General features: G+C 40.0%; 1 protein-coding gene across 1 annotated transcript in view; it reads right to left on the bottom strand.

The window, feature by feature from the left end:
- Nucleotides 1-617: 617 nt before the first annotated feature.
- Nucleotides 618-14,982, bottom strand: part of SLC15A1 (solute carrier family 15 member 1) — a gene marked incomplete at both ends in the record, with an annotated part of 33,810 nt that continues 19,445 nt past the window's right edge. The window contains 6 exons of the mRNA XM_079721613.1: nt 618-809; nt 1,742-1,849; nt 3,327-3,470; nt 4,018-4,123; nt 4,246-4,353; nt 14,465-14,514. Coding sequence (XP_079577739.1) covers nt 618-809; nt 1,742-1,849; nt 3,327-3,470; nt 4,018-4,123; nt 4,246-4,353; nt 14,465-14,514 — 708 coding nt within the window. The remainder of the gene's footprint in view (nt 810-1,741; nt 1,850-3,326; nt 3,471-4,017; nt 4,124-4,245; nt 4,354-14,464; nt 14,515-14,982) is intronic.

Here is a 14,982-nt window from a genome sequence, read left to right as displayed (position 1 = left end):
TTACTCTGCCTCCAAATACACAGACACTTACTCTTCAGAATGAGAATTTATTTCATACCATTGAAGCTCTAAAAATCATGACTTGCCTTTACCTGAGTAGTTTTTTGAGTTATACATAATTTAAAAAGACGTAGGGGCTGGAAAAACAAAACTAAAAGCAGAAGGTAAAGTTGCCAGTTCCTACTAGCCGGTCCCCATTGTGTACCATTCTAAAGCCTAAACACTCACTTTTTGCCTCATTTAACATTGTTTCCATAGAGTGTTCGAAGGCAAACAATATGGAACTTTGCCACCATTTCAAAAATTTAAGTTAGTCCAAAATAACTTTGTGTCTTAGGAAAGGAGTTAAATGCAGGGTATGGACGCAGTGTTGTAAAAGTATGTGCATGTGTGTGTGTATGCTTTAAATAAGACTTCTCTGCAAAACAAACAAACAAAAGGACTTCTTTTAGAGTGTTAGGTTCGTTGCTGGCTGCTTAGAAAACAGCTTTCTTGGTTTGGTTCACAGTTCTGAAGTCTTCCCCATCAGCGGCCATACAGCAGAGTGTCCCGCCCCCAGGGGACAGACACCTGGGCACATCCTGGGCCCAATCCGTCCTCCACTTGCTTCTTGATATTCACATCTGTGTCTGTGAGACGGAATCCAACTTGGGATATGGGTTGCTATTTTCCAGGTACTCTTTCTTTTCATCCGCATCAAACTGCGCTTCAATCTCTGCTGGATTGATGTACGTATAGAATCGGGCCATGATGGCAAATATTACGCTGACGACCAGAAGCAACGCCGCAAACAGAACATACTCGGCCCACTTTGAAGTTGGAGCAAGGAAGAAAACAAAAACAATACAGGTTATGGGAATGTATGTATCGTGGGTATTCTTTCTTGAGACATCCAGATCGAAGGTGTTGGAAATGAAGTTGTTAGGGGAAACTGGTAGCTACTGCCACAGATGCAGAATGGCCAGCTTTTCTTGAATGCCCAGTGTAACAGTAACATTCTTCGAACAGCTCTGGAGTGCAGACACCCAGGACTTTAAGAAGATGAGACAAAATTTCTGAAAAACCCAAGTCTTAAGATAAATAGCTGGCCCCTGGAAGGATGGGGACCAAGAGCACACCAGGCAGAGTACTCCTGAGGGAAAAAGAATGTGCTGAAATGTTCTAAGGTAAGACCCCCATGTTATCTTTTGGCAAAACGTGGAGGTCTTGAGCATGAAGGATTAGCACAGGCTCTGATGGGACCTGGTGGGGGAAGTAATGAGTCTGATGGGGTAAAGGGACAGCTCCCTTATGAGGCAGAGATTCTGAGTGCTGAAGGAGAGTTCCAGAACCTGAAAAGCCCTCATTTTATTTTAATGGGAAAAATTACGACAACCTTTAGAATGGCTTTAACTTTAGGTATTATGGAACTTTCTGGATAACACGCCTGCTTTGGGGCCATTGAGCTGCATTCACTGAAGCCAGGAAGGATGTTTCCTTTGATAGCAAACCATATGAGCGTGTAGGTATGTTAACCCCATCTGGTTACATCTGGTTATTTTCCAAGTAGAAATAAGAAGAATCAGCACACACTTGGCTGTAAGACCTTTTTGTATCTGCCCTGTCTGGCTGGTCTGGCAGTTTTACTCAGCCATTAGCCAAGACGACCACGTGTATATACGGACAGCTAGGGAGGGTCGTCGCGATGATGATTAACAGGCGAGAAGACAGAGGTACGCGCGATCTCTGTCTGCATCAGTACCTGTTCACTGAACTGGCCTGCTCCTGCTACGATGAGGACGATGAAGTTGCCAATTGCCACTGTCAACAGCCACCCTGCTTGAAGCACGGATTTCATGTTGGAAGGAGCCTGAGGAAACGAAACAGAGTGAGTCCCGATGTAGACGTCAACCGCAGAGCGGGAGAACACAGCGAACTCACAGACTCCCTTAATTAGGCCGTCTACCCCCAGAATGCACATTAAGAGTCAGGCTGGTTTAAATGTAAAAAGGATTATCACTTGGATAACAAGACATCCCAAATGCTCCTGTGGTATGAACATACAAGAATCCTTTGTTTTTCACTCTCCACATGCTTGCAAAGCTGTCATCCTAATGAAATGGACGAATCTACAGATGAACCGATTCTGCTTCTACAGAAGAATTTTCAGACAAAGCCATGCAGTCCGACCTCTCCTTCCCCCCAAACGGAGGCTGCTCTCTGCGCTGTCATCTTGCTCTTTGGGGAGCTTCCCCGCTAGATCACCAAAACTTCTCTTAGAACTCTTGTCCCCTGTGTTATAGTCATCTCCTTAACGAGACTGTGAGGTCATCGCAGAAAGGGATTACCCAGCTCATATTTACAATCTTTACTGCAAAACTTGAAGGTATTAGGCATGCTGGGGTTAGGACGACCGTAACTGTATTTTGATACGATAGTTCAGAACCTAAGCTCTAATTTAGGTATCAGCAAAATGTGCCTCATTAGTCTAATATTCACAAAAGCAATACTATTTTTTAACTTTTAAAAGCTAGACCTTGGGCTTCCCTGGTGGCGCAGTGGTTGAGAGTCCGCCTGCCGACGCAGGGGACGCGGGTTCGTGCCCCGGTCCGGGAAGATCCCACATGCCGCGGAGCGGCTGGGCCTGTGAGCCGTGGCCGCTGAGCCTGTGCGTCCGGAGCCTGTGCTCCGCAACGGGAGAGGCCACAGCAGTGAGAGGCCCACGTACCGCGAAAAATAAATAAATAAATAAATGAAATAAAAATAAAAATAAAAGCTAGGCCTTAATCAGTGTGTTTACTGGGAGCTACAAAGAGACCTCGAGTGAACCTTAAAAATAATGAGGACACAGACCTATGCATGAGCCTGTTATGAACAGGGTTGTTTCAGAACGTGGGATCCACTGACCATCACGACCCTGGTAACGGTTGTTAATACAGTTTTTCCTACTTAGGACCCTAAATCTCTAGCATGTGACTGGAAATTCAGATACCTATATATGGACACTCATGATGCTAAATAGTAATATTCTTTTTTTTTTGGCCACGCTGTGTGGCTTGCGGGATCTTAGTTCCCTGACCAGGGATTGAACCTGTGCTCTCGGCAGTGAAAGCATGGAGTCCTAACCACTGGACTGCCAGGGAATTCCCTAAACAGTAATATTCTTATTCAGTAAATAAGACTTGGTAATTTCTAAAACCTTGTTTGGTAGAACCTACCGTAATGCTTTCTAGAATTTTCTTTTACACTGTAAATACATGGCTACCCTAGCTTTTAATTAAGTCCCAGCAGCATTATTTGAAGGCAGGGTTGTAGGAGAGGGCTGTACAGAACAATAGACAGGAAACCTGAGAATATGAGAACTCCAATCCCGTGACGGAGAAAACCACCTCGCCGCAGGTGAGGAGGAAGTACTGGGGGATTTGCAGGGCCATGCTGATTGTGTTCGGGGAAATATCTTCAAATATCGTCAGTTTGGGGCAGCTGTCACCCTAAACCAGTAAGGCAAAAGCAAGAAGAAGAAATGAAAATCGAGACTGCTTCCAGAATAAAAATTGCTCAGAGAGGCAAACTGAATTTGGACCTTCAGGGTTACACCATAGGATCTATCCAGAAAGTACACATTTTAAATGTAAATATGCAACACTGCATTTTATCCTTGGGATGGGATGGCCTTGGTAGGATTTGAAAATATGTTCACTAGCTTTTTCTTCTTAAATAAGAGAGCAGATTGGAAGTCAGGTTTGTTGAAAACATTGCCAGCTCTTTGAACGAAAAGCTTCCAAGGTCCATGTTGACAGTCTATGAGGACACTGGTCAATGTGAACGTTTAGAGGTCAGTCTGTTTAATTTTATTCTAAAGGTGAACTTAAGGCAATGATAAACCACAGAATTAGTGGTGAACTGAATTAATTCTAAATTCGTTTAAAATACAGATCCTAATATCACTCTGTTAAATCATTACTATGTCCTGTTTTCAAGGACTCATATCAATAAACTTTGAGTGGAACTTCTGATTCAGTGCAATGAGTTACTAACCTCCCTTGTGATTACATAGGTATACGCACTACCAAATTCAAGGTAGGATGTTTCCAACTTTTTACACTGTTGTGCAATCTCTGGTGAGTTTATTGTGAAGGTCTTTCTATGAAAAGAAAGATTAATATAAATTAATGCTCTTGGTATTGAAAGTTTCAATGTATTATTTAAAGAAAAAGACTTGAAACCCTTGAACTTGGGAGCAAAGTGTCCATTGTAGGTACTTACTTGCCAGAAGAGAAAAAATGATATTCGCTGGCATTGTGACTGGTGACGTTTTCATAAACTTCCCTATCCATTGTGACATTGAAGCTCTCAGCAAGAGTATTTACAAATCTGAAACAGAAAACCATCTGTCTTGTGAGTGGACTATGGAATGATTTGCTCCAGGTCACAGTATGTGCATCTGAAGTTGGGCTCTCTTCCCTTTTGGAAGGAATTTAAGATGTCTGCAGAAGATGTCTAGAGTATAAAGGCAGAAAGTAACTTACTCTAGGTTTGCCTTTGCTCACCTCATGAGAACACACCTAAAATAATTTATTTAACTCAGGTAAATGCCGGGAACTGTTCTAAGTACTCTGTGACTAGGAACTATCTCAGTGGTATTTTGGGATATTAAGTACAGATTGAAATAGCTGCATCTCCTCCCCCTCCGGAAGGCAGCCATGTCTTTGTGCTTCTTATTTCAGAAGCTTGACAGCCAAAGCGATGAAGGACCAAAAGCAGTAGTTGCCGAGTACCTAAAAGACAGCCTCCAACTGGGGCTTCTTTTACAGCGTCAGGGAAGCCCATTTATTTCCTTTACTTTAAACAGCAGCTTCAGGCAGGGAGGGGCTCCAAGAAGTGGACAGGAAGACGTGGGCCAGCCCAGCAATCAGAGACAGTTTGGAGGAATTCCCTTCAGATGGCAGAGACCTGTGTCTGCAGGTCGTGGAGTAACAGTGATCAGCACCCATGGGAATACGGCTGGGAATGGAACACCCAGTAGGACTGGGTGCTGGGTCCCAAGGTTTCCAGTCTCTGAAACATTCCCTGTGTCCAAGCGTCAATGGGACCATTTGAGTTGTTTGCCTCCAAAGGACCATATAGGTGGTGACTGGGTGGACAGATGATTAGAGATCCCTTCCTCAAGTGTTCCAGGCTAGAGAAGACTCTGATATTCTTGTACTGCCCCAGGGAGAAGGGGGCTACCCCAAATAAGAGCAGCGGACCTTTCCTACCAGATAGGTGATTTGAAGGCATACAGAAGATCATCCAATTCAGAGAACGAGAAGTAATAACAGTATACACCTAAGTACCATAAAGAACAATTTACCTTCCACATCCCTAAAATACATGGTGATGGAATAAAATTTACGTTTTAAGGCAGGACAAGAATATGTAAGCATACCATTCCCTGCCCTGTATTGAGCACTCCCTAATACGCAGTGTGCATCTGCATTATACATTAACGTGACCTCCCCAAAGGTGGGAATGCTGGCTCCACCGTAAAGATCAATTTTTTTTTTCCTTTCTTCTGACGTCAGCAGTGTAACTTCTTGGAAGATAACATTCTTTCCTAATTCTGTAAGGGGTCGTGGTGACCTGCTGCTTGCTTTGTATGTGCAGACTTAGACTATGTGTTTTTGGTGAACCTTATGTAAAAATGTGTGTCATTTTGATGTACAATCTTTTGTCTCAAAAATGTATATTTTGAAGTACCTTTGTGGTTTGTTTTTTTTTTGGCCACGCCAGGCAGCTTGTGGGATCTTAGTTCCCTAACCAGGGATTGAACCCAGGCCCTCGGCAGTGAAAGCGTGGAGTCCTAACCACTGGACCACCAGAGAATTCCCTTGAGGTACCTTTGTATACATGAAGGTCCTTTGACTTCTAACAAATGGAACAGTCCTCAGAGTTTTTTGAAAGACTGTCTCCTGGGTTATAATCTTTTAGATCTGCTCGAATAAAATTCTCTATTTCTCCTTTAGATGGACTATTGATTAATTTTTTTGTCAACAGTGGCCAAGTTTCATCTACTTTGTGGCAATAAGTAATATTGGTCAAATTCCAGGGACTGAGAGGACATTTTTATGAATGAAACATTTGACCTGGTGTCATTTAACAGGTGATTAAAATAGAAAACTGAACCTGATGTAGGTCAACAGGTGCCTAATAGAGTGAATATTGCTCCAAACTGTAAATGCCACTTTGATAAAAGATTAAGATGAACCATTCAAAAGAGAGACAGTGGAAACAGTACGAAATTAGGAAGTAGACCCTTGGGCCTGGGGCCTGGCTTTATGTATTATAAGCCAGAAGACTGAATAAATCCTATCCTAAGGCTTGAGTACTACTGCCCGCCTGACATATGTCTCAGGGCTGGTACAAGATACCAATAAGAATGGAAATAATCTGAAAAAAAAAAAAAAAAAGCAACACCACACATACCAGATGTGTTTTCATATACACACAGAAAAAAGGAGAGGATAAACAGCAAACACATTCTGAGTGCTTCGAAAGGCATGGAAAGCGGAGGTTCCAGATCAATTGTGCTCTGAGAGCTCCGATCAGGCAAATCTTAGGGTCCACTAGGCTTCAAGCTGGCTTGACGTCTTAGGAGCACCAGGATCTAAGCTAAAAAGTGATCATGGGAGGAGGGATGGAGAGTGGGAACCAGCTGAGAAAACAAGATGGGACCAATTCCTTAAAGAATAACGAGGGTACAGAGATATTTGTTCCTCTTCAATAAAAATTTTTTTTAAAAAAGGCTTTATGAGCTATAGTTCACATACTGCAAAATTCACCCCTTTAAAGTGTGCAGTTCAGTGATTTCCCTATAGCCACATGGTTGTGCAACCATCACAAGAGTCCAGTTCTCGTCACTCTAAAAAGAAACTCAATACCCGCGAGCAGTCTCTCTCCATGCCCCCTCCCCACAGTCCTTGGCAACCACTAATCTCCTTTCTGTCCCTGTGGATTTGCCTGCCATTTCATGTAAATGGAATCATACAGCAGGAGGTCTTTGTGCCTGGCTTCTGTCACTTAGCATAATGTTTTTAAGGGGTATTCATGTGACAGCATATAGCAGTACTCCATCTCTTTTCATGGCTGAATAATATTCCACTGTATGGATAGACCACATTTTGTTTATCAGTTGATGGGCATTTGAATTGTTTCTACATTTTGTCTATTGTGAATAATGCTGCTATGAACATTCATCTACAAGTTTTCGAGTGGACATATATTTCCATTTCTTGTGGGTTGTATACCTGGGTGAAAAATTGCTGGGTCATATGGTAACTCTATGTTTAACATTCTGAGAAACAGTTTTTCAAAGTGGTTGCATCAGTTTACATTTGCACCAGATGTGTACAAGGATTCCAATTTATCTGCCTCCTCACCAACACGTTTTATTACCTGTTTTTTTTTTAATTTATTTATTAGAGCCTGGTGAATGTGAAGTGGTATCTTGTTGTTTTGATTCACATTTCCCTAATGAATGATGCTGCTGAGCATCTTTTCATGTACTTTTTGGCCAATAGTATTTTTTTTGGATAAATGTCTATTCAAATACTTTGCCCATTTAAAAAATTGGGTTGTCTGTCCCTTTATTATTGAGTAGTAATAATTTTTATACATTTGGAATATAAGTCTCTTATATATGATTTGCAAATATCTTCTCTCATCCTGTGGGTTGTCTTTCACTTTCTTGATGGCATCATTTGTAGCACAAATGTTTTCAATTTTGATGAAGCCTATTACTATTTTTGTTGTTGTTGTTGTTTGTGCTTTTAGTTTCATATATAAGAAACCACTGCCTAATCCAAGGTCACAAAGATTCATTCCTATTTTTCTTCTAGAAATTGTATTGCTTTAGTTATATTTAGGTCTATGATCCATCGAGTTAATTTTTATATATGGGATCAGTGAGGGGGGTGTTCAACGTCAGTCTTTTGAATGTGGATTTCCAGTACCATTTTTGGAAAACTCCACAATTTTTAAAATGAAGATATCTTTCTGAATCTACTTATGGCCAATCATGTCCCAGCTACACTCCCTCCTTAAAGCATCTTTTTTCAGTATGGCAGTCATCAAAACCAGGACTGAAATAAACTGAACTGACAGTAAATCTTAAATTGAGATTTTTAGCAACCAATGAAGCATATAATCACATTATCTACATGAATGATTTCTGTACCACTACTGAATAAAAATATTTGTAAAATATTGTTTTTTTAAACTTTTTTCATCCTTTTTGTATTTCTTTTTTGTATTACTTATGATGAACATATTAATTTGGTACAGTAGTTTATATACATTTATAATTTATAAAGGATACCATATTCATACATTGCGGGTACATGCTCAAAATATTTTTATTGAATGTGATAGAAGGTTTAAAGATCACTGCCCTCGAGAAACTTCCCACATGTGGACAAAGAAACATATGTGAATGTGGACTGTGACATTGTTTGGAAAAGCGAAAATAACCTAAATTTCCTGTACAGAGGAATGGACAAAAAAATTGTGGTATATCCATGCAATGGAATATTATACAATGGTTTAAGTGAATGGATAAGGGACACAGATATGAATATGACTAAATATTAAAATAATATTTCTAATGTAATATATTTTATAATATGATTGCAGAATGACATATACACAGGACAATAACATTTTAAGTTTAAAAACATGTCAAAAACATATTGTTTATAGATACATATATATGTAGCAATATGTAGTGTTAAAAAAATTCATGAGAAAGATCAGTATCAAATTCTTGACCACTTTTTGACTGAAGTATTGCCATTTATTTAAAAGAATGTAGTCTATTAAGTCCTGCAGTTTCCTGATACCACATAATTAAGAGGATTCCATTTTGCTTAAGGTTCTATATACTATTCCTTTATTTCATATATTACTCAGAAGTCTGACTTCCTGAAATTTTTGAAGTTGTTCTAATTATCAGTTTGTCTCTGACGCTAGTTTTTCAGAACTTCCCTTTTTTTTTTTTTTTTTTTTTGCGGTACACGGGCCTCTCACTGTTGTGGCCTCTCCCGTTGCGGAGCACAGGCTCCGGACGCGCAGGCTCAGCGGCCATGGCTCACGGGCCCAGCCGCTCTGCAGCATGTGGGATCCTCCTGGACCGGGGCACGTACCTGTGTCCCCTGCATCGGCAGGAGGACTCTCAACCACTGCGCCACCAGGGAAGCCCCTTCCCTTTTTATTTTAATGTGTCTCCTGGGCATTACTGAAATAATAAATAATAAAACCTTTGATCCGTTAAGAATTTGTTGTTGCCAATAAAAAGAAAAAAGCTTCTGGTTTATCTTTTACCACGTGGATGGATTGGTGGAGTTAAGTGTTGGCGACCTCATGTATCCTTCTTCTTTTCTAAGATCTCATCAAAGACAATGAAGGAGGAGAGGGAGAGGGAGAGGAGTGAGGAAGGGGGGAAAGGGGAAGGGAAGGAAGAGGGGGAGGAGAGGAAGAGGAGGAGAAGAACGAAGCTTTAACAGCACCAGAACAAGAAAGGATACCACAATCTAAATTGTCCAAAGTTTCTAAGGTTAGGAGACGTTTTTGACAAAATCAAAGCAATGGATTCTGAGGCACAAAACAATACCCTGAGGCACAAAGGAAATCCCAGAGGTGATGCCAGCTCAGAATCAAATACAAAGGTCAGGAAAGGGCCAGGTGACCATGATTAGTGTACTTCCTCCCAGGTCTGCTAAGGCAGTTGTTGCGTATGTGCGTGGGTGAGGGAGAGAACAACAATCCAGAAGATAGAAAAGGTATTAGGGGCTGAACTGTGTTCCCCACTTCCCAATTCATATGTGGAAGTCCTAACCCCCCAATATCTTGGAATGGGACTGTATTTGGAGACAAGGTCTTTAAAGAGGTAAAATGAGGTTATTCGGGTGGGCCTTAATCCCAGATGACTGGTGTCCTTATAAGAAGAGGAGATTAAGACACAAGCACACACAGAGGGATGACCATGTGAAGATGAAGGGAGAAGACGGCATCTACAAGCCAAGGAGAGAGGCCTCAGAGGAAACCAGCCCTGCCGAAACCTTGACCTCAGACGTCCAGCCTCCAGAACGGTGAGGAAGTCATTTTCTTTTTGTTTAAGCCTCCCAGACTGTGGTACTTTGTTATGGCAGCCCTAGCAAACGAATACAGAAGGGAACAAAGAAAACGAGGGAAGGAACCGAAAATTCAAAGGGCCTAGTGCAGGCAAGATTTATGAATAAAATCACATCCGGACTTACTTTCACTGCAGAGAAATGTGAGAACACCAAGGAGAAAGGAGATAACAAAAGCGAGGAGAGAAGAAAATGAAATCAACTACAAAGACTGGCAGACGCTTTTTGTTGTTTTTTTTTTTTGTCTGCACAACTAGGTACTAGATGCCAGTAGAAAAAAAACCTCCAAGGTTCTGGGAGAAAATAGCATCCAACCTTATGATGAAGTGTACGAATAGAAAAAGGCATTTTCAGGCACGCAAGGGCTTGCAATTTACCTCACAGCTTCTCTTGACAAGATAACTGAGCATATCCCACAGCAAAACAAGAAAGGTATCTCAGAAAGATGACATGAGATCCAAGAAAGAAAGGCAGAAACCTGGGCATACGACAAAAATTCTGTGAGGATAGTGGCATCACAAGATTACAGAGCAAAGGTTCCAGTGGGATCAAAGAGCATGCTGAAGGTTTCCAGAGACACGGAGCCCTGGATCCGCTCACCTTGGGGATAAAGGCTTATGCTTTTGTCAATGAGAGGTCAAGTAAGTTACAGGACAAAAACAAAAGCTATGCGAGAAAGCCTTGGTTAAATTAAGGCAATCAGGATGCAGTATCACCGAACAATTCATGGAATGTCAATGAATCTTGACATTCAGAACATTTCCCTTTGAGGATACATTTTCAAGTTTATAAAGTTACATTCTCTTCTCTTTCAGACTGATCACTCTTATTACACTACGACTAATATTTATACAGTCAAATTGTAAATCCTGTGTATTGATCTATTTTTTAGACTCCACCTAGCACATGAAATACACGGAAAAATAAATGTTAAGTATTAACAATGTGAAACATGGGCAGTAAAGAGAGATGAAGAGTACATTAATTTCTTTATACCATTAAATTAGTAGATACCACCGTAATAACATACTTATTTCTCTATTAATGTGTTCTAGTGGTAGCTAGTAAAAGCTAAAATCAGAAATTTGGTTGTAGCCACAAAGAAATGGGAATTGCAGTAAGGGTTAAGGCAAATAGGAGACCTACTCTCATTTTTCCCCAATTTATTCTTATTAAAAAAGTGTATTTATAGTAAACTGGCTTTTTTGCTATATAGTTCTATGAGTTTTAACACATGTCTAGATTTATATAAACATCATCACAATCAGGATACAGACCAGTTCCATTGCCCCCAAATCTCCCTCATGCTACTATGTAGTTAAACCTTTCCTCCACTCCTACCCATGTCAACCACTAATCTGTTCTTTATTCTTAGGGGTTTTTTTGCCACTTCCAGAATGCCATATAAACGGAATTACACAGTATGTATAACTTTTTGAGATTGGCTTCTTTGATGGTATAATGCACTTCAATTTCTTTTATATTGTTGTATGAATCAGTAGTTCGTTTCTTTTTTTTCTTGAGTAATATTCCATTGTATGGATGCAATAAAATCTGATGTCTGTTTATCCATCACCCACTGAAGGATATTTGGGTGACTTCCAATCTTTGGTGATTATAAACAGAGCTTCTATAAACATTTGAGTATAGGTTTTATGTGAGCATAAATTTGCATTTCTCTAGGATAAATATCTAGGAGTGAGATGGCTGGCTCATATGGTAAGTGTACCTTTAATTTTACAAGAAATTGCCAAACTGTTTTTCAGAATGGCTGTACCATTTTGCACTTCCATTTCAACGCATGGGAGGTCTAGTTGCTCTGTATCCTCACCAGCACTTGATATTGTCAGTTTAAAAAATTATTATAGCCATCCAACAGGTGTGTCATGAAAACTCACTGTGCTTTTAATTTATATTTCCTCAATAACCAATGATGTTGAACATTTTTTCATGTGCTTATTTGTGTATCTTCTTTGGTGAAATGTCTGTTAAAATCTTCTGCTCTATTTTTTGTTTTGTTTTGTTTTGTTTTGTTTGCAGGACGCGGGCCTCTCACTGTTGTGGCCTCTCCCGTTGCGGAGCACAGGCTCCGGACGCGCAGGCTCAGCGGCCATGGCTCACAGGCCCAGCCGCTCCGCGGCACGTGGGATCCTCCCGGACTGGGGCACGAACCCGTGTCCCCTGCATCGGCAGGCGGACTCCCAACCACTGCGCCACCAGGGAAGCCCTGTTTTTAGTTTTGAGAAAATTTATTTTTTTTCTTTTATGGATTATGCTTTTGGTGTCATATCTAAGAACTCAAGTCACAAAGATTTTGTTTCCCTATAAAAATTTAATAGTACATTTTACATGTAGGTCTGTAATCAATTTTGAGTTAATTTTCCTACATGATGTATAAGACTTTTTATATAATTTTGTATAAAATGTGAAGTTTAGGACCAATTCATTTTTTACATATGAGTGTCCAAATGTTTCAACACCATTTTTTAAAAAGACTAAACTTATTAGCCCATTGAATTGTCTTTGTACTTTTGTCAAAAGTCAGTTGCCTGTACTTGGGTGGGCCTATTTCTGGACCATTACACTGACCAATTATGCTAAGTGAAGTCTGCTAGACAGAGAAAGACAAATACTGTATGGTGTCACTTATATGGGGAACCGAAAAAGAAAAAGTTGAATACATAGAAACAGAGAATAAAGTGGTAGTTGCCAAGGAAGGAGGGAATGGTGAGGGGAGATGTTGGTCAAAGGGTATAAACTTTCAGTTTTAAGATGAATAAGTTCTAAGGATCTAAATAAAGTACAGCATGGTGACTAATTAATACTATATTGTATACTTGAAATTTGCGAAGAGATTGGATCTTAAAATTCTCATAATATAAAAAGGGTAACTTTGAGGTGATGAATATGTTAATTAACTTGATTGTGGTAAATATTTTACAGTGTATACATATATCAAATCATCACGTTGCATACTTTAAATATATATGATTTTGTCAATTATACCTCAATAAAACTGGAAAAATCATAAACCAAAAAACCAATGCTACAATTGAGATAGGAAATGCACTAAACCTATAGATCAATTTGGGGAGGATTGACATCTTTTCTATATTAAGTTTTCTAATCAATGAAACCAACATCTCTCCATTTATTTAGGTCTCCATTGATTTTTCATCAGCGTTTTGTAGTTTCAGCTCTCAAATCCTGTATATGTCTTATAAGATTTATAATTAGTATTTCATCACTTTTTTTGGGCTATGGTAAAAGGTATAGTTTAAAATTTTCAGTTTCCAATCATTTATTGCTAGTATATAGAAATATGTCTGTTTTGTTGTTGGCCTCGTATCCTGTAACCTTTCTAAACTCACTTACTGATTCTATGGGCTTTTTCTGTAGAGTCCTTGGGACTTGTTTATGCAATCCTGCCTTCGTGAGTTGGGATAGTTTTATTTCTTCCTTTCCAATCTAGATGCTTTTATTTATTTTTCTTGCCTCATGGCACTAGCATCCAGAAGGATTGTGAATAGGAGTGGAGTGGACAGTCTAACCTGGTTCCTGATCTTAGGGGGAGAGCATTTAGACTTTTGCCTTTAAGTACAACGTTAGCTTGGATTTTTTTAGATGTACATTTTCAGAGTAAGGAAGTTCCCTTCAGTTCCAGTTTGCTGAGAGTTGTTAAATGAATGGATGCTGAATTTCATCAAATGCTTTTTCTGCATCAATTCGTATGATGATGTGGATTTTCCTCTTTAGTTTATTAAGATGATGGATTTTATTTATGATTTAAAAAACACTGAACCAGGGCTTCCTTGGTGGCGTAATGGTTTAAGAATCCACTTGCCAATGCAGGGGACACGGGTTCGAGCCCTGGTCCGGGAAGATCCCACATGCCGCAGAGCAACTAAGCCCATGAGCCACAACTACTGAGCCTGGGCTCTAGAGCCTGTGAGCCACAACTACTGAGCCCACGTGCCACAACTACTGAAGCCCGCGTGCCTAGAGCTGGTGCTCCGCAACAAGAGAAGCCACCGCAATGAGAAGCCCGCGCACCGCAACAAAGAGTAGCCCCCACTCGCCGCAACTAGAGAAAGCCCGTGCAGCAACAAACACCCAGTGCAGCCAAAAATAAATAAATAAAATAAATTTAATAAATAAATAAATTAATTAATTAAAAAAAGCCATTGAACCAGCCTTACATTCTTGGAGTAAAGCACATACTCTCATTTTATATCCTTGTTATAGTTGAATTTTACTATGGGTATACATTAGTTATGTAAGAAGCTGATATAACTTAAGTTTTAAAGAAATACACATACCTGATTCCATTTTTTCCATTTTCTGGCTTCTGGTTAAGGCCATCCTTTACCTGAGAAAGAAAACATTTTCAAATCTAACTCATCAGAATAAGTTCAGAAGGAGAGTGATATTGGCACTTATCCTAGGAGCTAAGGGCACCTTGATTACATTTGCTGGGCTCCATTCTTCAGCCCTGGTTCACCTGAAGTTAAGATGAGTCCCTACAACTTTTCATGCTTGCTTTCTAGTGGTTCCACAGAACACTGCTCTCCAAGAATTTAGGGCAAGCCACTCAACAGTTCCCTAATTAAACACATTACCAAGAAGTCTTAATTCCCTATCGCAGGTCTGTAGAAGCTCACCTAAATTCACCTGACAGAATACCCACAACTCCTTCATTAGGTCAACTACACCATCACAGCTTCTTTATATGCTGAATGGAATATCCAGATGCCTATATTTTGTCATGAAATCATTTTTATGCGTTTCTATTGCTTTTACCTGACGTATTCACTCTATTTTTTAAGAGACGGCTCTA

Source organism: Hyperoodon ampullatus, assembly GCF_949752795.1.
Source record: "Hyperoodon ampullatus genome assembly, chromosome: 16".
NCBI classification, from domain to species: domain Eukaryota; kingdom Metazoa; phylum Chordata; class Mammalia; order Artiodactyla; family Ziphiidae; genus Hyperoodon; species Hyperoodon ampullatus.
The sequence above is the reverse complement of the archived record's forward strand: the minus strand, read 5'-3'. Positions and strand labels throughout refer to the sequence as shown.